Source organism: Symphalangus syndactylus, chromosome 9 (assembly GCF_028878055.3).
Source record: "Symphalangus syndactylus isolate Jambi chromosome 9, NHGRI_mSymSyn1-v2.1_pri, whole genome shotgun sequence".
Lineage (NCBI taxonomy): Eukaryota > Metazoa > Chordata > Mammalia > Primates > Hylobatidae > Symphalangus > Symphalangus syndactylus.
In genome coordinates, this window is record NC_072431.2 from 16,985,524 (window position 1) to 17,011,163 (window position 25,640).

General features: G+C 32.8%; 1 protein-coding gene across 7 annotated transcripts in view; it reads right to left on the bottom strand.

The window, feature by feature from the left end:
• The window catches only part of MIPOL1 (mirror-image polydactyly 1), a 381,774-nt gene that overhangs the window by 289,562 nt on the left and 66,572 nt on the right, over positions 1-25,640 (bottom strand). For all 7 annotated transcript variants that reach the window (XM_055291493.1, XM_055291496.1, XM_055291492.1 and 4 more), the window contains exons 4-6: positions 14,048-14,279; positions 12,420-12,555; positions 10,357-10,462 (exon numbers count right to left, since the gene is read on the bottom strand). In XM_055291493.1, coding sequence (XP_055147468.1) covers positions 10,357-10,462; positions 12,420-12,555; positions 14,048-14,279 — 474 coding nt within the window. The remainder of the gene's footprint in view (positions 1-10,356; positions 10,463-12,419; positions 12,556-14,047; positions 14,280-25,640) is intronic.

The following is a 25,640-nucleotide window of genomic DNA, read 5'->3' on the forward strand; positions in this document are numbered from 1 at the left end:
CTCGAACTATTCAATAACAATTAGACATGGTGAAACCCTGTCTCTACTAAAAATACAAAAATTAGCCAGGCCTGGTGGTATGCGCCTGTAATCCCAGCTATTTGGGAGGCTGAGGCATGAGAATCGCTTGAACCCGGGAGGTGGAGGTTGCAGTGAGCCAAGATCGTGCCACTGCACTCCAGCCTGGGCGACAGAGTGAGGCTCAGTCTCAAAACTAAATAAAATAAAATAAATAAAAATGAGCAAAGAACCTAACAAATATTTCTCAAAAAAAGACACGCAAATGGCTAACAGTGATATAAAGAAAGCTTAACATCTCTAATAGCCAAAGAAAGGAAAACTAAAATCACAATGAACTATCACCTCACCCCTGTTAGATTGGCTATTATCAAAAACACGAAAGATAACAAGCGTTGGTGTGGATGTGGAGAAAAACAAACCATTACACTATGTTGGTGGTATTCTAAATTACTACAGCCATTTTGGAAAACAGTATGAAGTTCCACAAAAAACTAAAAGTAGAGTTACCATGTGATTCAGCAGTTCCACTTCAGGTATGTATCCAAAGGAGTTGAAAGAAGTACGTTAAAGAGATGCCTACACTCCCATGTTCACTGCAGCATTACTCATGATAGCCAAGATATGGAAACAACTGATGTGCCAAACAATGGATAAATGAGTTTTTTTAATGTGGTACAATGGAATACAATACAGCCTTTAAAAGCTAGGATTCAGGTTTTTCAGCTGGAAAAGCTGAAAAAAAGAAGGGATATTCTGTCATTTGCAACAATGCGGATAGACCTAGAGGACATTATGCTAGGTGAAATAAGCCAAGCACAGAGAGACAAATACCTCATGATCTCACATATGTAGAATCTAAAAAGGTGGAACTCACATAAGTAGAGAGTAGAACAATAGCTACCAGAGGCTGGGGGTGAGGGTGGAGGAGGAAAGGAGAGATATTGGTCAAAAAATACAATTTTCAGTTAGACAGGAGGAATAGGTTCTGGTGATCTATTACACATCAAGGTGACTTATAATGAAGAGTAACGTATATTTCAAAAAGCTAAAATAATGGATTTTAAATGCCCTTATCGCCAAGAAACAATAAGTATTTGAGGTGGTGAATACGTTAATCAGACTGATTTGATCATTTCACAATGTATGTACACGTACTGAAACATCAAATTGCACTTCATAAATCTGCAAATCATACATCAATTAAGGGAATAATATATACAATTATTATTTGTCAATTAAAAATAAAACAAAAAAACCCTCAAAACCAAAATTAAGGTATTTATTGCATGAAAATTTTTAACATCTATTAGGTTAGATGTGAAATTTGTTAATTATAAAAAACCCTGATTCTGGAATTCAGTACTTTTGAAAGATCAGTATGAAACTCTCAAACATTTTTAGTAAAGAAAACTTAATTGTAAACACTGAGCTTTTCCAAGGTAGATGACTATTACAAAGTGCACTAGAAAATCAATATAGCATTTTAGTTGGAATTTGCTCATTAAACACCCACAGCTCTAATGCAAATTATGATGGAATGAATAAAGCAAATACGCATGCTTCTTTCTTTTTATTAAATGTAAAATCTACTGTTAATTGCATCTCGTATGTCATACAAACTTTTCTCCTTAACTATTAAATAGAAGCTTTAACAAAAGTCATTAGAGATTCTCTTTCTTTGACTTGAATAAATTTCAATATTTGTTCAGTAAAGGTTCACAGCAGTTAAATTACATTAACAAATATTATTAGCTACTATGTAAGCCAACCAAGTAAAATACTTATATTGTAGGTAAAACAAATCATTGGGTGTTTACAATAATATTTGGATATCTCCATTTTTAAACACGGTTATCAAATATCCTATAATTCTTAGTCAAATGAGAAAGATTCAGAGAGGATCACCCGTACCCCCCTCAACCAAATACTCAAATTTGTTTAGTAAGCTAATTGTTTTCTAATATGGGCAAGAGTAAATATGAAGAAGCTGAACCATACTAAGTATGAGTTTATTGAGTCAAGGCAGAGTACATATTTTCTTAGTAGACCCAAGTCTATTGACAAATCCATATTCCACACTTTTCAAACTACTTTTAAAATACAGTACAAGTGAGACAGTACCTTGGATAACATTCTAGTTTAAACATTGGCTCATGATTCTCTAAATAACATAATTTGGACGATAGACATTTCGCAGGAAAAAGAATCCATCTGTTAACATCTTATGGTAGTTATGTAAATATAAAAGGCTAAATTAAAAAGGAAAAAGAAATCATTAGGATTTTAAACATATTAAATAATAATTCATATTGGAAAATTCTAAGCAATATAATATAGACAATAATTTTGTAAAAGACCAGACTTTACTACATACGAAAGAATCTCAAATTCTATGAATATCTACCATTACAGTTTTACATGAGAAATAACCATGTGGAGAAGAATTCTAATGATGTTAAATTGATTTCTTGCAAATATGAGAACAATTAACATTTATAAAACCACCACATACATATTCTAGAACTACAAACATTATATATTTTAATTTCCTTAATAATTGTAATTTTTCCTTCTTGGCATAAACTGGCTATTGGAAATTTTAAAATAGATGGTAGATGCCCCACACCAGGAGAAAATTAACCAAAACCTACTCAAATTAGTTCGATGTTTCTGTTTTTGGCATAACAACGCTGAATTCTACTTATTACTCCAGAACTTCTTTCATAGACCGGACTATTTGTTTTTTTAAAACTGGACTTTGCAACATTTTATACAATTACTTTGTAAATAAATTTTTCTGATTAAACAGTAGTACAAGCTCATAAAAATTTAAAGGAGAAAATATTTAGTATAGCTTTGTAACCCTGTAACTAAAATAAGCAGCATATGTCCCTATATTCTTCAGTATTCTTAAAAAATATAAAATAGCACATGAAATTTTATCATTTGGACATGCTATATGTGATTCAACTAAGATGCTCCTAATATTAGATTGTACACAGTTTCCAACTATTGGCTATATAAACAACACTGTAATGGATATCTTTGTATACATGTCTTTATGTATATGCATACCTAATTACTTCAGAAAATTACTAGAAGTATGACGGCTAGATTAAAAGTCAGCTTTTAAAACTCTTAATATATACTGTCAAATTTTCCTCTGTAAAGTTGCTGTAAATTTATACACTCAGTATCAGTACAGAAAGTGTTCAAGATTAATTTGAAAATTATGCAAAATAGTATGTTTCAGTAGCAAGACAATGAATCAAAAGCATTTTTAAAAAAACCCTCGATTACTATACACATGTATTTACTACAGAAAACTCAAAGACTATATAAAAAATTTTCTGAAAATATGCTCTATGCTTACATTCAAAGATTTAATATATGTGATATTGGAGCTACATTTTCCAATGTGAAAGAGAAAAGTTTATCCCTGAAGCATTAAAATCAGTATTGATAATTGTATGTCTTTTGAAATATAACTTAAAAATTTTTATTTACTAAACAGACTATCAGCCTTAAATTTGATACTAATATGAAAATTCTTTGAAATATAACTGCTATCTATACATTTTCTAATCTCATTTCCTCTTTAGAATCATTAGACATGTGAAAAAGTCTTTAGATAACTTTCTGAAAAGTTTTATTTTTGTTATTTTTATGTTTTAAATACCTTAATTACATATATTTTCAAATGCTTGACATTATGCTAAAGTCCACTGTATGTTAAACCCAATAAAATATTTCCAGCTGTTGGCCATTCTTACGTATAATGGATCCTCCATCTACTCCAATTTTACTGCTTTTCCAGAAAAAAAACAAACTTTTCTAGGAAGCAAGGTTACAAATTGGTCATATTCTTTCCTCAAGTATTATTTGACCTGGCACTCGTCAGAATTCATTCTGATTCATATCCATAGAATTCTGTAGCCAAAGATAGTAATATAATCAATAGTCTATCAATATTTCTACCTGCTGTGTTTCACAGACCTGGGCCTTCATGTTCTTATCTGAAATTAGTGTTCATATTCTTGAAATCCTTTTTCTTTTCAAATTAAAAAAATAAATATAGATATAAATTTAATGTAGCATTACAATTTAATACCATTAAGGCATTCAAGTATTAGGTTAAAGGCTATCACATTTTATTGATGCCCATTATATACACAAAAATTAGATTCCAATGTGTATTATTTCTTAAAGATAAAAATTATGCCATTTTCTATTCTGGTAAAGAAAATTAATTCTTGTTCCTCTTAATTAGATGGTCAACGTCATCTGAGATATGATACATAGTAACAGATAATCTTTTTACAAGAGAATAATGTAAACATTTTCTATAATATAATTTTTTCCCATTTTAATCCACTGGGGTGTCTTGATATACTTGCTATAATGGTAGATTACAAATCTATATTTTTGCCCTTTACATTTTAAACTGAATAGAAAAACTTAAGTTGTTAAGTTTCAGGGTTCTGTGTACTGATCCTTTGAACAATCACAATTAAACTCCTCTTCTCCCTACCAAAAGAAAATAAACATTCTCTGTAATAAAAAATATACCGATAATATATTTTTTAATTTATAAAATATCAGTCTAAATTTGCATGCAGAGAAAGAAATCTATGTTTAAAGAGAAAAATCAAATGCTTGCATCATCAGTACAAGTAAGCTAAGCAAATTATGTAACCATTGAATTACATGTTAAAATGCAGTTAGATCAGATGATAGAGAGAGAGAGAGAGAGAGACTTAAAAACACAAGACTTAGGAACTAAGGAGTTCTTTTGGCTAAAACCTAATATTGGCTTTATTTCAGTTTAATTGGAAGAGGATCTCAAATTCATCTTCTCCATGAGATATCAGGAACCTGGATTTCTCTTTGTACCAAAGGTTAATAAGAAATGTGTCTGCAAAAGTCAAACAGCATTAAATACCAAAAACTGATTATTATTCTACAGGAGTTGTTCTGTCATTCATAATCTCTCCATGCTCCAACCTTCCACAGCTAATCTTTAATGGATGACATGCAAGAAAGAAAAATAACTAACATGTAAAGCAGAGGCTCTAAAGTGAGCTTTGAAGAAATAGAAAAATAAGGCTTTTAAAGAAATACAAATACTTTAAGTATCACAAAATAACATATAAAACACTATTTAAATAAATACTTTTATGTAAAATTCAAGCATCATGTGCATACTATAAAAGCAATAGAATAGAATTTAATAGAATAACAAAAATTAAAGAGACAAAAAACACTAGATAATGCCCACTGGGACTGTTTAGGAAAAATGAAAGGTTTAATTGAACAACCTATTTTTAAAAGGCATAAAAACACATAATCACCGGTATAAGAGCAAATTAATGGATGCAAATCAGGCCATAGCATACTATATCTCATTGTTAAACTCAATTTAACTAAAACAAATTTTTAAATGCTTGTGTTTTAATGACTTTTTTTAGCTGAGAAGAGATACATACTTAAAGAACAAAAATGCAATGTTTCTTCTCTGCTTCTCTAAAACATCCCCTAGTATTTGAAGGTCATTCATACAATTTTCAAATAATATTACCCACATGTATAATTTAATGAGCTAAAACTCAGTAAAAAGTCTTAAACAGCTACAATGAAGTAAATCATTAACACATAAGGAGTGAGATGGTCATTTCAGCTTTCCTAAGACTAAATAAGATCTATTTATTACACATTTTAACTTTTTTCTAGAGATTTTAAATTTTAAAAAAATATTTTCACACTTTTGAAATAAGGTTAATTCTAAAAATCTAGGAAAACTCAAAACTGAGGATCAAATTAAATAATACATAAAAATTCTTTGTAAACTATTTTAACAAAAGAAAAAATCAATTCCTTGTGAAACAAAACCATATATAAATAACTATCCCATACTTATCTATATAATTAGTATGGGATAGTAATTTACATAACCACACAATTAGGAACACTTTGAGTATGTCCTCTATTAGATGAAGAAGCCTTGAGAAAACAAGATGGTTACATCATCATCCTATCATCATAATTATTATTTATTGAGTGCCTTCTATGGGTTAAGCACTTCATAAACATTATCTCACCGAAGCATCACAACCTATAGTAGATTTTAACTAATGCTTAGTGAGGCTGTCATTACACATGAGAAGTGTCAAAAAGATTAGAACAAAGGTCTGAATCCAAAGTCTGCGCATTTAACCACTACTTACAACATGTATGGTGTATTATGATTGAGAAGTAATACCGGGCAAAAAAAAATGCCTGAGATCCCAAATCTGTCTTATATGCTGATCTATATTCAGTGTCTAGCACAGTGCCTAGAACATAATGAGTCCACAATAAATATTTGTTTGATTTGTAAAGAAGTAAGCATAGTTCCTCTGAAACATTTAAGTGCTTAATAAACAGTATCAAAGATGGTGACAATGACAATAATGATGGTGATGTGAGAAAGGAAAAGAAAGGTAAAGGAGTCAACCATCAGAGATTTTAACATGATAGGGGGCACAGCTGAGTTTCAAACTATCATAAAATCACATTAGAATAACAGATTTGCGTTATGAAAAAACCAATGGGGAAACAAAGGAAAAAGACTTGAAGCTAAGTAACAGTCTACATGAACGTTTATCATAGGTACACATTGCATAAAAGCTCAAATCTTTTGCGTTTCATTTATTTTCAATTCACATTTGAGTAAAATGTATTAGTGATATTAAATATCTATATCTCAACTGCAATTTTATTAATAATCCAATACTTTGTTTCCTCTTTTGTTTGTCCATTTTTCAGTTTAGTGCCCTTTCAAAATCTATTAACAGTAGCCCATTAATTTTTAATTAAAAGCCAAACAGAATAAAATGTCTTTTCATAACTGCTGGAAATGATGACATCAAAGATTTAAGAATTTCATAAACATAAAAGCAATAAAATAATATTAATTTGAGACACAACTTACTGAGTACTAGTTATATACCATGTCCTTACATATTAACACTAATCCTTAAAATAATGTGGTGAGTTGGTTAATATTCACATTTTACATGGGAGAAGATAAACCCAAAGAGGCTAAATAACGTGCCCAATGGTAGAGAATCAGTATTAAGTGTCCAAGCTGTAATTTGAACCTGGATCAACGTGACTCTAAGGATTTTGCTCTTCCCAATTGCTCCAAACTGCCTACAGAGAACTGGACATCTTTTGTTTTATGTGGTCTTGACTGTACCAGATTCTTATAAATTATACAACCACCTTGGAAGACAAGATGGACTAATGTATATATGATACATAATAAACATAAAGATATAAAAATAAATACAAGGAAAAGCTGAAAGACTAAAAAAATGACATGGGTAAAAAATGGCAAAACTGGATCACAGCCATCATACGGTTTTCATAAAACCATACAGTCTTTATGTCTCAAATTTTAAGATTAGAGTGCAAGTAATTTCTAAAAAAAAAAAATCACATCTTTTGAAAGCAATGTTTTTTTTTAACACTAAATCTATGCTCATTACAGAAAATCTGAAAAAGGCAGAAACTGTTCACTGAAAAATCAATAGTTTCACTTAAAGACCACCAACATTTGCCTCTTATTTTATACAATATACATGTATATATATTTTTATTTTTATAAAACCATACTACAGTTTTTCCCCTATTTCTTTCACTTAATAGTTATGAAGTTTTTATCATATCCTCAAATATTCCTAATTATTACAAGATGTCTCAAATTATAAATGTATCATAACTTATTTAATAATTCCCTTATGGTTAGACTGTTTTTAATTCTCTTGCTATTGCAACTAATATTATACGAATATCTTTAAATACAAATCTCTGTATTTTACATACTCTAAGAAAATGCCCACTATTTCCTTAGGGTACCTCATATTTTAATTAACATTTTATTTTTAAAATCTATAGACAGATTGTCTCCTATTTTGTGTTTCCAATGTTTAGTTCAGATGTTTTTATAAGTATTTCTTTTATTGTGAAATATTTTGATCTTTTTAAACATATATATTCTGCTTAACTACATTATAATACTTATGTATGTGTGCGGGCTTATAACATATTTTGCCAAATACACTTTTTATGTCAAATTCAAAAATGAGCAGTCATAGAAACAAACATCCATGCATATGTGGATTATTTGTTCTTTCACATTACAAGAAAGAAAGAATTCATTAGATGTACTCATAGTCCTATACTGCTCTTTTTTCCATTAAGATACTGACAAGGTAGTTTTTGTTGTTCTGTTTTGCTTTTTGACTGTACCTCCTATTCATCAGATAGAAAATAAGTTTATTTAAGACAAGTTTATTTAAGACCATACATAAAATGGGAAAATATGAAAAGGTTCAAAAGTCCACCAAAGGGTCAGTTACCAAATTTTTTGTTGTTTTAAACCAATGAATTTCTTCAGCAATTCATATTTTTATTTTGACATAATAATTCTTTCTAATGTTATAGGCAAAATAATTTAAGTCTTTTCTTAAAATGAGATAGAAGTAAAATATTAAAGAGGAAAGATATACTTTGAAAATTTATATCTTAAAACAACTTTGGGAATCTTCATTTTGTGTCATTTTTATAAGCAAATGGTTGGACATATCTCTTTTAACTAGATTGCTTTGTTCCAGAGAAACTAAATAACACTGTTATTTTCATCAATTTAGAATGCTATAAATATTTTATTAAACATCTTTTAAATAACTGACATTTATTAATATTTTGTTATTAATGATAAATATAATTATAACAAAGTAATCAAATTATTTCCATGTTATGAATGCATGATTCAAACTGTTCAAATGGGAACACTTAAATATATACCAATAAATAAATATTTGAAGTATCTGCTTAGCTACATTATAAAAAAAATTAAAGAGTAAACATTATTGCTTAATTAGGTTTCCCCTCCAAGAGATAAATGGGCTGGACAGACACATTAATTCATGATTTTCAATAGGTTATAAAAACCCAAATCTTCTTAAATTATTTCTGTAAGACATATGCAAAGTTAACATTATGCAAATGCATCAAAACAAAATTCTTGTAATAGTATCCAAAACAAATTTCTTCTAATAGTATCCTAACAATTAGTATATTTATATATTTGATTATAAAAAGCCAAGAAATTGCCAAATTATTCTAAATTTATATTTGAAATACTTATTTTTAACAAACTATTAATTTTCCTTAAAATATGTTACTGTCATATTTTCCCACACACAAAAATAAAAACATTATGGTAGTTTAACATTAACAGAAAAGCAACTATCTAGTATTCAGCTGGTGTATTTATTTATGGTCATCTTTGTTATATCTTCATAGCAATGTTTAGTTCTATTTTCCACAGTCATATTTTAAAGCAAGCTCTACTAGTTAATCATATTTCTGACCTAAAATAATTCTTTCAACTATGTAATCCCATTAAGTGACTTGTAAAGCATGATTATAACCTCAGACTAATCGCAAAATTCAATTGTTTCTTAAAAGCATTCCAAATGATATAAAAATGTTAAAATCAGTGATGTCTAAAATGGCTCTGAATGCTAATGTCTATTACTCTATGAAATTTCTCTTTCCTTAACATACTAAAACAATGTGAGAGATACATTCACAGTGGCATACACAGATGGAGTTCACAGACTGTTGAGAATCATTTCATTGTATCTATAACATATCAGAAATACATTTAAAAATTTCTCCTTGCAAAGACCTGTGAGTAAAGATAGACTCCAGAATATATTTAAGGTAATCATTTATAATCTGAAAGTTTGGAAACCTTTCACTTTAATCTCAGGGAAAATATTATCTCTATTAGCATCTACATCATCAGATGAAAACTTATTAATTGCACAATACAGATTTTTTAATCAAATGTAGGTTTCCATTGGCAATGCATATGTGACTATCTTCATACAAAGGAGAAGTATTTCCTCTCTACGAGCTAAAACAATAAGTGGTATTTTAACTGCTGGTTGAAAGGTAGAGGCACTGGTAATCATTATTTCCCCTTGTTTGTTCAGCCCCTTCCAACAAAACAAACAACCTTTTTGTGATTGGATTGACATGGTGTTAACAATGCATTTAATGCCCAAATCAGTATGAATACAGGTAAAGCTCTCACTAATACCAGTACCAGGATGTTAAAGCCACCTATTTTCTAAGCAGCCAAAAAAAAAAAAAAAAAAAAAAGGGAGAGCTTCCCCTCCTTTGGCAAACAAGCCAGTATGCTAGTATTCACCAAGACACATCATATAATAACCTCGTGTGTGATTCTTCACGCCATGTGTTAATACTCCTCTACTATACCTGCTGTCTTTTCAGCAATTTTAGCTTCTGTTTCTTTCTCTTGGAGTTCCAGCTTAAACTTTAGTTTTCTCTGTTCTTTATCTTCTTTAGCCAATTTCTGCTGAAGCTAAAGCACATTGAAAAAAATCATGGATTCTTATATGACAAATGTATTGCAAAAATATAATTTATTTCAAAGTTTTTGGTTTTTTCTTAATTCTTACATAATATTATATTTAACTTCCTAGATAGGTCACTCCAGAAAAAAATTAAAAATTTAAGTTATTTACAAAGTAATAATTACCTGTACTTATACAGAAATTGTAAAAACATCCCAATATACACTTAATTTATGTGTATATGCGCATGAATAGGCAAATTAAATTCAGAGGACCAACATTATTCTTAAAAATAACTACTGCAGTTCAGATGTGGTTGCTCACACCTGTAATCCCAGCACTTTGGGAGGCCGAGGTGGGCAGATCACCTGAGGTCAGGAGTTTGAGACTAGCCTGGCCAACATGAGGAAACCCCGTCTCCACTAAAAATACAAAAAATTAGCCAGGTGTGGTGGCGGGCACCTGTGATCCCAGCTACTCCGGAGGCTGAGGCAGGAGAATCGCTTGAACCCAGGAGGCGGAGGTTGCAGTGGGCTGAGATCGCGCCATTGCACTCCAGCCTGGGCAACAAGAGTGAAACTCCATCTCAAAAAAAATAATAATAGGCCGGGCGCGGTGGCTCACGCTTGTAATCCCAGCACTTTGGGAGGCCGAGGCGGGTGGATCACGAGGTCAGGAGATCGAGACCACGGTGAAACCCCGTCTCTACTAAAAATACAAAAAATTAGCCGGGCGTGGTGGTGGGCGCCTGTACTCCCAGCTACTCGGAGAGGCTGAGGCAGGAGAATGGCGGGAACCTGGGAGGCGGAGCTTGCAGTGAGCCGAGATTGCGCCACTGCACTCCAGCCTGGGTGACAGAGCGAGACTCCGTCTCAAAAAAAAAAAAAAAAAAAAAAAAAAAAAAAATAATAATAATAATAATAATAATAAAAATGACTACTGCAAAAGCAGTCTCATTCATCCTTTTTTCTTAATGCAAAATATTTGGAAGGGATTTGCCTAATAAAATAATACATAGCACTGCTTTACAGTTTATCTTAGTAAATCCAATATTCTGAAACAAAATTAAGACAATAATCTTAGTATCTGATACAAATCTCCCTTTGAGAATACTACCCCATCATATTCCATTTAAATTGGCACTGACACCTGACTCATAATTGGCATGTAATAAATAACTGCTAAATGAAAGTAAAGAAAATATCTCATACAGAATCCCTCCACATGTTTTTTTAATTCCTCCCTAGGTTTTTGTCATTTTAGTTGTTTTCCTCCAAACATGATCAACATTCCTAACATCATGCTTCAGTTTGATTAGGTCACACAACTAGAATATTAAAATCAGACAAGTATGTGGAGGTTAAAAAAAAGAAGAAGACACAGAAAATGTACATTATTTAATAAAATAATGATCACATGACTATAACTAGAATAAGAGTCAGAACAGAAGATAAAACATAACGTGACAAATTGGACTGGACAAAATGCAGCAGTATAAGATTAACACAAGGTAAATGACAATATTCTCAAGCCTTGCTACTGAAATGTTTAATTACATATATCATTGAGGTCAAATATAGGGCACCGATACTAATAAAGAAAAAAAATTAAGATAGTAACATGAAACCAGTGCATTCTATCTCTCATTCTCTATAATGCTGAAGTAGAGTTTTACTAAAACTTGAATGAATCTTTTTTTTTTTAAAGATACATATACAAGGAACCAGGGGCTTAGGAAAAAGGAAGTGCTAATGTGGACCAGTAAGGTAGGAAACCAAAAAAATGTTTTCATTTTCAACCCCTTAACTCAACCATACCTTGATGGCAAGGTATGGCAAAAACATAAAGCTACTGTTAAATGATTAAAGTGCAAAATAAAACTGAATTATGATGGGCAACAAAGGAAATTTAGAAGATCAACAGCTAAAATCATACTATACAATTATCAGAGTTTCCATATTATACCTTTTTATTGCTTGTTCTGAGAATATCCAATTCTTTTAGAAGAAATGCTATTGTCTTCTCTTTATCTGAGTCTGAAGTAACTTGACAAGGAGTCATACATTCATAATGCATATCATTATGTCTGTGTTCCATAATGCTGTAATAAAGAAACTGATTAACATTTCAGAGTCAGATAAACTAATTTTTTGACATTTTGTATGCTACTCGAGAACAGTATCAACTTGTAAGCAAACAGCATAAAGGAAGAGAAAGGAAAAGAGACGCGCTGTTTTTTTGAAGGCCTTATATTAAATTTGTAAGCATAGGTACATTTTGGAGTCACTAAGAAGAAATTTAGTGATGGCTGGGACAGTCAGTGCAGCTCTATTTACCATGTATATCTCCTGCTGTAATTGTACTAGATATCTCATAATCTGACTTTAGCCCAATCTCTACTATTTACTTTACCCATGTGGTTATAAAATGTTCCCTACTTCATTCTTCTGTGCTTCTACTCCTCAATAGGTACTCCAACCTACACCTTAGTAAGAATCTGAAAAAGGGATGGGAACATATCAATATATCTATTTCATTATATGTTACTATCTATTAACATATCTACTGACTAATTTGAAAGTAAGCAGAATAAAAGTTCCTATGCAAAAATCTTTTAAAAATAGTATGCTGTAAAATATTATTTTGTCTAGACTGAAAATATATTAGTCACTGAAACTTCTTTTTAAATCTAATAATATTTTTCTAGCACATGACTAATTATCAAAGTTCCTTAATCTCATGGGTAAAAGTATCAGGTATCACAAATTCAAATCCTTTCATGAGCTAGGTAGGAAAGGTGACTGGGTAAAAGCTGAAAATGTAAAATAATAAGGAAGGCAAATGGTAGGGCACAAGGCCCTTTTAAAAGCATTCAAATTCATTTAAATCAAAAATAGCGCTAACCCAAACCAAAATGCATGTTTCGGCTCACTTTGTCCTGGAGCTGCCAGTTTTTTACTTTCATGAATGATATCTCATGTATATCAATTTAACATTATTTCCAAATACATAAAGGTCAAAGAAAATAATATTGAATAAAATAGAATTAAACCTCACTGTCTTTCTTCAGATGCACTTTGTGCTTTTTCATTTAGTTAACTAGACATATTATATCCATACCACGGAAACAGTAGAAAACCCTGGTAGATGCGCCAAATTCTAATAAGTTTAGAATTAGCCAACACCAAAAAGAAAGAAGGAGAGAGGAAGAAAGGGAAGAAGGGAGGAAGGAAGAAAAAGTTCTTCCGATTCTAACTTTCTCTCTTTTTTTTTTCCTTGAGACAATCTCGCTCTGTCGCCCAGGCTGGAGTATAGTGGCACAATCTCAGCTCACTGCAACCTCTGCCTCCCAGGTTCAAGCGATTCTCATGACTCAACCTCCTGAGTAGCTGGGATTACAGGCATGTGCCACCACACCTGGCTGATTTTTGTATTTTTAGTAGAGACAAGGTTTCACCGTGTTGGCCAGGCTGGTCTCAAACTCCTGACCTCAAATGATCCACCTGCCTCGTCCTCCCAAAGTGCTGAGATTACAGGCATGAGCCACCATGCCCGGCCCCAATTCTTTCTGATCTAAGGCTGTGAGCACTTACTTGTATTTTTCAGTACTGCAGTAAACAGACTCATCATCTGGATAAGAACTGATGATCTGAAAATTCGTTGATCTCTGCCCTGGCCATTCTGTGTTCTCACATGTTATTTCATTAACTAATTCAGTGGATTTCCGATGCATACTTTTCTCAGAATTCATAGTCAGTTGCTCATCTGGCTGCGTACTTTTATTTATTCCTGTAGTTTCTTGTTCAAGATAACTGTGGGTTATGTCTGTATTTAAACAAACAAGTAACACATGACATATTAAACACCATAACTACATATTAAATCATTCAGTCAAATAAATATTTTTGGAAACACTCTTATAGCTTTAAACATAGTTTCTAGTCTTACTCCTACTGTAATCAGATAAGCATGGACAGTGGGTTTTTGCCATCAAGATTTCCACAGTCAATAGATATTTAGGATAGTAGTTCACGATTTGGCTGCATGTTTGAATAACCTAAGGAGATTTTTTTAAATCCTCAGAACTTCAGAAATTGTGAGTAAGACCTAGTCTATATTTCTGAAGATCCCCAAATGATTCCAGCATATGCTCAAGGCTGAGAACCACTGATTTGGAGGTATTATTTTCTAGATTAATTTTTCTAGATTTCTGAAAATAGTATACAATAAGTTAATTATAGTGAAGTGATAATGTATGTGCAACTCTGGTATTAGACTGCCTGGGTTAGAATTCCAGCTTTGCCAAGTGCATCACTTTGGGCTCAACCCATCTTGCCTCAGTTTCTTTTTTGTAAAATGGGTATGTAATATTGTTGTTGAGGACTAAATTAATGCATGCAAAAATACTTGGCCTAGTGTCTGACACATCAGTAAATATTAACTCTTATTTTTATAATCATCATATTAAAAGGGACACAATACAAGAATTATTTCTAACCTCCATCTTATCCTATATGTATTATACATTAGAAAAGATACTTTGCAACACCTATCTCACAAAAATTACCTTAAGCTACAGCTAGTACATAATGGTTATTTCAAAGGGACAGTGTGTATTTAATGACAAAGTAAAGTTTTGGGGAGAAAATGACACACAAATACATACACAAAGCAAACTGGTTCACTAGTAAATCAGCTCAACAGGCACCAATACTGATTGCAACTAGTATTTTACTGTTTAGAGCAGAAATATTTCTTGAACTTTAAAAGGCAGATGAACCTCCCCTGATTTTTGGTAGTGCCTTCTTTAACCTGCCAAACTTAAAATCCCTGGAGGCAGAAGAGTTGTTTTATTTTATTTTATTTTTTAGATGGGGTCTTTCTCTTTTGCCCAGGCTAGAATGTGGTGGTGCGATCACGGCTCTCTGTAGCCTTGACCTCCTGAGCTCAAGCAATCCTCTTGCCTTGGTCTTCCAAATGGCTGGGACTAGAGGAGCGTGCCACTGTGCCTGGCTAATTTTTGTGTTTTGTAAAGATGGGGGTCTTGCTATGTTGCTCAGGCTGAGAGTTGTTTTAGAATTTTTTTTAAAAAAGGGGGGCGCTTATAAATAAAATCTCTCATAAAAATATTCATTTTTTAAGAAAAAATTATTTGCTTGTATATATGCTGAAATTAGGTATAGTCAATGATGAACTCCAGATCTTGGACATTATTCTTACTGGTAGCTGGAAGTTAGATCAGTATCATTTGTTTTTGGTAAATTACTCTCATATCACTCTGAAGAAATGAATTAGAAGAGACAATGTGCTATCATAATCACACACTGTAAGACAGCTGTGAAATTTCAACATTTTTTGTTTTAATTTACATTTGACAGTTTTAGGAACAGATACATCTGAAGATTACTTGTTCATTCTTGACATCTCAAAATTCTTACTTGGTTTGCATTAGATGGTCACCATGCTACTTTTCTGTAATAGGCCGGCATTAGTATAATGAAACTCTCAAAATCTGAATGAGAAAAGTTTATAAAGGGGCACTAAGGAAAGCCTCTATATCATTAACAGACCATGCTTTCTAACACTAACATAACATTGTAAGTAACTCAAATGAAAAGCAATCAGAAATAGTTACTGAAAGCATTATCAAAATAACAAAAATTGCCACTAGGGACATATTTTTTAAAAACTCTTAGGCCCCACATTCTTCTTCAGTTTATGAAGTGACATGTTTCTTCAAAAGGAAAAAGGATGATCCATGGACCACTGCCAACTATAAAAGCCCCCAGTTCCCCATGACAGCCCCACAACTGCTTCAGACTCTTAAGTCCCAACTCTTTTTGGCCTGTTTGAGACCAAATTTACCATCATCTACAACTTGTCCCAAGTTTTGTTTTTTTTTTCCTTTGAGACAGAGTCTTGCTCTGTCACTCAGGCTGGAGTGCAGTGGCGCAATCTTGGCTCACCGAAACCTCCGCCTCCCAGGTTCAAGCGATTCTCCTGCCTCAGCCTCCCGATTAGCTGGAATTACAGATGTGCACCACCACACCCAGCTAATTTTTGTATTTTTAGTAGAGACAGGGTTTCACCATGTTGGCAAGGCTGGTCTTGAACTCCTGACCTCATGAACTGCCCGCCTCGGCCTCCCAAAGTGTTGATATTACAGGCGTGAGCCACCGCGCCCAGCCTTGTCCCAAGTTTTAACCACCATATTTCGAGGTCTAATTCAGTATATTTTTCCTTTCAGTTTTTTATTCCTTACCTCCTGGTGTTTGGTTGGCCTTTTCCCTGCTATTTAAACTTGCTATTTGTTTACTAGTTTAATAGTTCTCTTTCTTTGGCTTTAACCTAATGTGAAATTTTGTGATCCCCTGAACTCTTGATAAATTACCACTATTTAACTTGTGACCACACTATCTTCTTCAATCTTAGAGGAGATGTGGAAGCTTCCCAATAAGAGCTTCCTAATAAGAAGAGTCTGTGTTGATCCCTCCTGGGTCTTAGTAATTATAACCCCTTGAAGTTTTATTACAATAAATCCATCAATTTCTGACACACTCTAGACTTCCATTCTAAAATTTAATTATAAATGTTTAGTATTTTTAAAGAACCCATACTGTGTGACTTGGCTCTATTTCTGGATATTTCTCATTTTGTTCAGTAGTAAAAGCTTTTAGATTTCTATTTCAAAAGGCTCATCAGAAATTTGGAGCCTGCTCTGCAAATCAGACTATCCACACTCTTCTACTAAAAATTTATTAAAATTTTTTTTAAGTCAGGATCTTGCAGTGTTGCCCAGGCTGGCCTCAAACTCCTGGGTTTAAGCAATCCTCCCACCTCAGACTCGCAGTCTTAGAATTTAATTTTACTTTAGAATACACAAGGTTGATTTATAAAAATTTTCCTACCTGTCTTGTTTTTTTGACCAACTATTTTGGCAAGTATGATTCCAGCAAATCAATGTTAAATCCTCTGAAGGCTCTCCATGCTCTCCTCTCTGCCATCCTGCATTACACTACATTAGTATTCAAACATTTGTATAAAAAGGTTGACTCCTCTAATTTATTTATTCATTAATTTACTGATCGCTCATTGAAAACTTACAGTGTGATATGTCTTGTGGTAGTTACTGGGAAAACAAAGATGAATAAGAAACACACACCCCACTCAAAGACTCTCTAGTACAGTGAGGATGGCAAACTCATCTAATGATCTGAATACAGTATAATAAGGACTATGCTTGGGCTATGGAGGCCAAATACATACAATATGCTAGACGTACTAATGCTCAACTGGAAGACTCTAGGAAGTCTTCACAAAGGCATTTGCTCCAAAAAAGCTCAAGTAGGGATATGCAAAGTAGCAAACTGCCAAAGGATAGCCAGAGTTAGATGAAATAAAAAGTTAATAGACTACAAAAATAAGAAGAGAATAGGAGGAATAGGAATAGATATAGAGGAGAAGAAATAAATTTAGGAAAAATGAAGACACATTTCTTGTATTGAAATGACAAGATGTTATAGTCAGGAAGAAAATTTCTAAAATCAGTATTAAGGACAAAGTCCAAGGTATGGCTCATCTGGAGATGAGTTGACGAAATAAATTAAAAGTGAACATACTTGGAGTGGAGAAAATCAAAAAGTCAAAGTGCTGAAAGTACCACCATTGAAGGCATTGAAGTCATCCAGAAAAACGGCAGAAAATGGAGGGAAGAAATGAGAGCCAAACGTCAAAGATTTCGATGACTACTGAAGCAAGCTAAATGAGAAAGTCGACAAAAACTGAAATTAGATAATCCCTCATTTGTACCTTTTTATTTTGAAATAATTGTCTCATAAGAAAGTTGCAAAACAAAGAATTACTGTATGCCCTTTACCTAGACTCCCCAAATATTAACATTTTATCATGCTTGCTCTATTAACCATTCTTTCTATAAGTATCTACACAATTTTTTTTTTGAGAGGGTCTCGCTCCGTCACCCACGTTGGAGTACAGTAGCACAATCATGGCTCGCTGCAGCCTTGACCTCCCAGGCTTAAACAATTTTCCCAACTCAGCCCCCCGAATAGTTGAGACTACAGCTGTGTGCTGTGTTGCCATGCTTCACTAATTTTTTTTTTCAGAGATGGGGTCTTGCCATGTTGCCCAGGCTGGTCTCAAACTCCTGGGCTCAAGCAATCCTCCTGCCTCTGCCTCCCAAAGTATTGGGATTACAGGCATAAGCCACCATGCCTGACCTTACAATTTTTTTTGAAACATTAGTGAGTAAGTAACAGGCATGATGCACTTTGGCTTTTCAAGACAAATTTTAAGATACTGCTCTATCATCTTGCATTTTGCCTAATTTTCTTTATCTTATTCATAGCCCAAATTTATTTCTGAATTAGTACCTTTTCCAACCAAGAGAAGATGAAAGCAGTTAGTAACTCTAAGTTCAGACTTCAGTTATTTTCCTAAACTCTCCAGCCCAGGAGAAGGATCTTTATGAGCAATAATGAGATGAAGCTACTAAGAGCTTTAGCTGAGCTTATTTGTATTGCCCCATCACTTTAAAAAGAACTGCATACAGAAATATAAACACAAGCCAATAAAATGCGATTAAAGTGAAGCTATTGGTCTGTTTTTCATATTAGTCAATTTAAAATATAAGATAAATGTTAAATAGAAAGATACTCACTTTCGATTCAAACTCTTATCTCTAGGCAGATGAACACTTAAACATAAAACCATCCTGTTGATTCCTCTATCTCTTTCATATGGTTTGAAACGGAAACTCTCTTTAGTAAACCACTTTAGTGTTTAATCAATGTCATTGTTAACTCTTCTAACATTACGACTAACTGAATTAATACTATTCAACTTCATTTATCCATATGGACTTAAAGAATAAACTGTCAATCTCTTCTTCATCATTCAAAAGTTATGAAGTCTGACTATTTTCTCAGAGTTAAAAAACAGGAAAAAATGTATGATTACTATCAATCTCTTTATTTGCTTTTCTGTGGGCACACTGTTTTATTTAGACATAAGAATTCGACCACTTCAAACCAAATATAATTCCCAACTTTTGCATTTACTGTCTCATACCATCACTACCACATAAACTTATCCTGCTATCAACTGAAAAATGATAGTATGGATTACTACTAGGTATTACCCTAAAATGCCACCTACTGCTATTGCTAGACAGTTTATTCATCTAGGCATAGAATCTTAGTACTTAATACATCTGCACAGACCAGCTGCATTATATGCTTTGAATATCCTGTATCTCTCTAGTGACTTTCATGCTGTTTCCAATGAACCATTTTCATGATCTAATGAATAATTGCTTGCTTCTGGAGGTGTCAGTATTGTTAACTGTCTCAATGCTAATGCTGTTGTTAAACCCTCAATTCCTTAGTCTGGAAAATTAACAGTATTATAATACCATTGCCTATTCTAGGAAAGAAAGCTTTGAGATTCCCTTTGAGTTCAATTCTTCAGACAATTAAACATTTTTTAATATATACTATATTCAGATTGATGCTATCCAATAAATCATGACTCATTGCCAAAAGTAACTATTATTTAATGACCACTATACAGAAGTAAGGCAGTGGCTAGAATCAAATAGGGATTCTTAGAGGCTGGGAAATTCTGTTCTGCCTGGCTTTGTAAATAGTTTGTGACAACTGGTATCTGTGTAAACGGATTTGATGGTCCCCTGGGGGGTCAATACTGTTTACAGAGCTGTTTCTTCAGAGTGGTTGAGCTAGAATTGTCTCTAGGGTTCCTACTGGGGTTACTCAGAATAGCAACATCCCAGCTACTTCGGAGCTCAGGGACAGGAAAGAGAAAGGGGGGATAGAAGTATTAGGGGCAAATACATTCAAATAAATGGATCGCCTGCCTCTTAAGATGAAGGTGCTACTTAGTGCATATATATCTAAAATGAACATAGTAAAGGCAGTTTGTTAATGTGCTCTCTGATACTTGATAACACAACTTCACTACTTCCGTAAATTCTGTCTTTTGGGGAGTGAGAAAAGAAGGTTACACCTTAGCATCTAATTTTATAAATATAAAAAGAACCAAATCGCATGCTTTAATGCTTCTTTCCTTCCTATATGATCCATCACCATATTATATAAAAACATCAAAATATAAGAGTTCCTTTTCCTATTAGAGTGCAAATTTGATGTGATGATGGAATTTCTATAGTAGTTCCACATTTTAAACAAAAGATGTCTTTTTTCAATGGGTAAAAACTTTTTTGTTAATGAACATTAGTTTTGAAATAATCAGAACAATGTCGACTAGTGATTGCTCCCAATGACTTCTACCAATTCCTTAAGTAATTTAAATATAGTATATACTGTCTTTCTCTCTGTGTGTACAAATAATACTTATTTCCATTACTAAATATTTCCAACTATGCTTCCCTTTTCTGTGGAATAGAGGGTTAGCTTTCCAAACAGATGCGTATTATATGTGCTCCCCCACAACATCTAGGCAATACAGATGCATATTATATGCTTTTCCCTCTCACATAACATTATGAGGAACTTCTGTAACATTATAGTAGATCTGCCTAATATGTGTGTACAAGATAAAAGTTTTGACCATCCAAGTGGTCTAACCACTACATCACTGATATATTTTTAGACCTTCCAAGCAGAACCACAGTCAGTGCATGGATTCTGAAGACAGACTACAAGGTTTGAATTCTGGCTCCACAATATAGCTGTACAACCTTTAGCAAAATATTTAACCTTTCATCAATTTTCCTAGCAGTAAAGAGTACAAAATGATAGCATCTACCTCAAAAAAATGTTAAGAGAATAAAACTAAGTTACATAAATCTTTTAGAAAAGTATTGGCACAAAATATACAATAAATATTAGCTACTATTATCTTTAGAATCTGCTTTGCTAAAAGCTAGTTTCTCTATTTTGATTTCTCTTACGTTTCTGTGAGATAACATCACCATCTTGGGACCATATTCAAACTTACAATTCAAATTTAAATCTTTAATTTCTCTCAAATATTAAGAAAAGCAAGAAAGTTATCTATTTTCCTAGTTATTGTTCTAGTTTTCATATTTTAAATTTTCTCAATTTCCTGAACAAATTTATTCGATGATCAATAGTCAGCATATAGTTGCACAGCTAAAATCAGTGCAGCTGACCTAATCAACCAAGTTGTTACCTAAACATTTACTTTTTCTTCCAGGAAATGTTAGCAACTATGGGGAAAAAAATCTCTCAGAAATACTAATGTATCTAACACTTTCTCTTTTTTTTTCTTTTTCTCTTTTCTTTTGGCCCAAATAATCTTATTCTGTTAACAATTGTATGTAATTCTTCTAAAATATCAGAAGGCATGGAAATGAAAAATAAATAGAATGCCACCTAATTCAATGAGAAACATACACACAAAGAGAAAATACTTAAGATGGTTAAAACTTGTAATTAATACATAATGGTTTAATAAAGTTTGTATCAGATTATAAAACTAATACATTACAGAAATAATACAACTTTGAAATTCAGAAATCTTGACATTCAGGAAAGATTCTGAGAGAAAATTCACCATCAAAGAAAGAAAATTAACAGTAAATTCAATCCCATGGCAGGAAAACAAGAAATTTAAGTAACATACTTCTATGTTATTAATTACAACCTGTTATTAATTACATATTCTATGATATTAATTACAATCAGGATCACAGCTGGTAGATCACAGGCTCCTATCTTCCTGAGAATCTAATTGAGGAGTCACAGGAAATCAGGTAACTTAGCTTAAAAAATGGAAACTTTTTACATGAATACCGTAAGCTAGCTCTCTCAGGGCTTTTTAAATTTGTATTTTGGCTTCAACAGTCGTAAAATAAAGCCACAATTTAACTTTCATTGGTCTACATAATTAATACCCTCTATCTGTGCTTTAAACAAACTTGCCAACATACTTTTAGATTGTTTCTACAAACAGCATAAATGAAATTATAAGATAATCTTTCTGTTTCATCTGTTTTCAATATCATCACTAAGTTAATTACCAACCACAACTATGTAATTATTCTTCTATAATGTGTTCAACCACATTACATTAGCAACTATGTCCAACCACATTATAGAAGAATAGAGAATAGTTACACAGATGTGGTTGCTACAGTTCACGGCCTTCTCATCTATGTGTGTCTCCCTTTCTAGACTGTAAGCTCATATACTCATCTTCCTAAAATATACTGGAACAAAACAGTGGATATATTGGGTCTTTCATTAAATGAAATGAAATGAATCAATGAAAGGAGATACTAAATTAGGTTTCCTTCTTTTTTTTTTTTTTTTTTTTGAGATGAGATCTCACTATGTTGCCCAGACTGGTCTCTCGAACTCCTGAGCTCAAGCAATCCTCCCACCTTGGCCTCCCAAAGTGCTGGGGTTACAGGTGTAAGCTAATGCATCTGGCCAGAAATACTGAATTAGAAAATCAGCTAAAGAATATATGCAGAGCAAACAAGTATGGAAAATGAGTACTTTATTCAACACTTATTAAGTACCAACACAGTGCCAGGTGCTGGGTAGGATGTAAAGGTAAATTAAAAACTCTGTCTGCTCTCAGGGGAAATGACAAAGAATGAGGGAGGCAGACAATATGAATAACCTTTGCAAACAAGTAAAGAAAAGGTTGGTGGCAGAATGAGGGTAGTCCCAATGACATGTTTAATCATATAGATCAGCACTATCCCAAAGATATATTGTTCAAATTGCTTATACAATTTTTAATTTTCTAATAAGCTCATCAAACAAGAAATAATGAGTAATATTATATTTCTCAAATATGACCATTTCAACATGTAGTATTAAAAAATTGCTTTGAGAAATTTTACATTCTTTTTTGTACTATAATTACAGCAAATCTCAGTTTGGACTAGCCAGATTTTAAGTGCTCAGTAGCCACATGGTGCCCATAGCTACCATATTGGAAAGCACTGACAGTGATTTCTTATGGGTTTTTTTTTTTTTTTCAAGACAGGGTCTCACTCTGTCACTCAGACTAGAGTGAGGTGGCACCATCATGGCTCACCACAGCCTCAACCTCCCAGGCTCAGGCGATCCTCTAGCCTCAGCCTCCAGGGTAGCTAAGACCACAGGCATGTGCCACCACACCTGGCTAACCTGTTTTTATTATTTGTAGAGACAAGGTCTCTCCTATGTTGCCCAGGCTGGTCTCGAACTCCTGGGCTCAAGTGATCTCAGGTCGATCCCATCTCAGCCTCCCAAAGTGCTGGGATTATAGGTGTGAGCCGCTGTCCCCAGTGCATATGTAATTCTTAATAAGATATATTGTACACATATTGAAGAGAAGTCAAAAACATATTGAATGGTGAAGGCTACGTGTAGCTATAAGATACTGAAATAAGCTTTTATTAAGGTTGAAAAACCAGATAATCACTAAATCTGTCAATATCACATAACTCATTCATTTGGACATTAGAGTTGGAGATACAAAATAAACTGCATCCTTTATACTCCTACACATGGTTATATTTGATAAACATACATGCCAAAAAGAAGTGTTGAGATTATTTTACCTTAGATACAACAATTCAATGACTTGATGTACCATGTTTCAAACTGTCTATTGGCTATTCATGCAAACCCTTTTACTGAAATTTTATTCTTTTTTTTTTTTTCAGATAAAACAGCTATTTAAAGCAGTGATACTACACCAAATTTTTTTTTAAGTTTTTGTTTGTTTCACCAAGTCTAAAGTAGTCACGAATGAATCAATATTCATCCTATTGAGGAAAAGTTGCGATTTCTATGTATGAACTATTTAAAGTACATAAGTATTTTGTGAAATTCTATCATATGTTTAAGCTTTTAAATTTCAACATCCTTCACCATATGAAGGCAATGAGCACAATACAATAGCATAATATCCTACATCTTAGGCCATATAATTAACTTATAAATCACATAAATTAAGGGTTTGTACAACTTCTATTACAAATATTAAAAACACAGCAAATATTATTTAGGCTGAAATGACTGTGAAAACCATCCTAAAATTTGATTAACATAACTCTTTTTGTTGTTGTTGTTCCCCAGTGATATGAACTATTTGGCTATTTGTAATATATTTGTAACCTTTTCAGCGTTTCTCAAATTTTCTTATTATCAGAATAATTTGTATAAGTTAATTAAAATCATGAGTGAACTGGAAAAGTGAAAAGTCTTGGAAATTTCTACAACTGCAATAAAATGGGTTTAATAATTATGTATTTTTTGTTTGTTAAGAATGAAGACATACCAATTGTGAATTCAACAATTTCATAAATAATCTATAAAAGATAAATTTTCCAATAATAAAGAGGAAAAAACAAACTTTCTTTATATGTGCCACTCATTTTGTTTAAGAATATATTTAGATTTGGAAAACAAAATAGAAGAATCACCAGTCAGATACTAAGCGGGAATCACTGAAACACAATGTTAGTTCTAATGGATGGATGATTGTGTTTGGTCTTTTGAAACTTTGAAGTATAGGTAAGTCTTGATCACACAAATTAATAAATCCTAAAGCTGGAGTTAACAATAACCATTACACCCAAATTCTGCAGCTTAGCCCAGCCAATTTTTCAAAAGGTCAGGTTGTGAACTGGAGAAGATCAGGGAGGTCCACCGCATAGCTTTGTTGCCAGGCATCTCTCGTCTGGATTGTTGCAGGCATTTATTAGTATTCGTCAGCAGACTCAACAAAGCAAACAAGAAATTCAAGCACGAATAATAAAATGAAATGCTGCTATATAACCCTTTGTCATTCAGCAAATATGGGACTTTTTAGCTACATTGTTCCTAAACCTGGGTTACTACTTTAATTTTTCTCCACAGCGCTGACTGAATGAGTATGCATGTGTGTTAAATGCAGAGCTCCCCTAACAACTGCAGGACTGCCATTTAATCTGTTGGTAGATGGACCATTTCCTGTGGGAACCCTAGCTATGATTTCCAGATCCACCAAATAAATCTCAGATTAAGATTCCAAATGAAACCTGCCTTTGGCAGATAAAAAATGTCAAGATGGATATAAACAGTAAAATTATAAATTATCTAGGTGTTGCATGACAAACCAATGCTCAATTTTTTTTTGTTGACATGTGCCCAGATATCAAAACTATATGAGACATTCATCAAA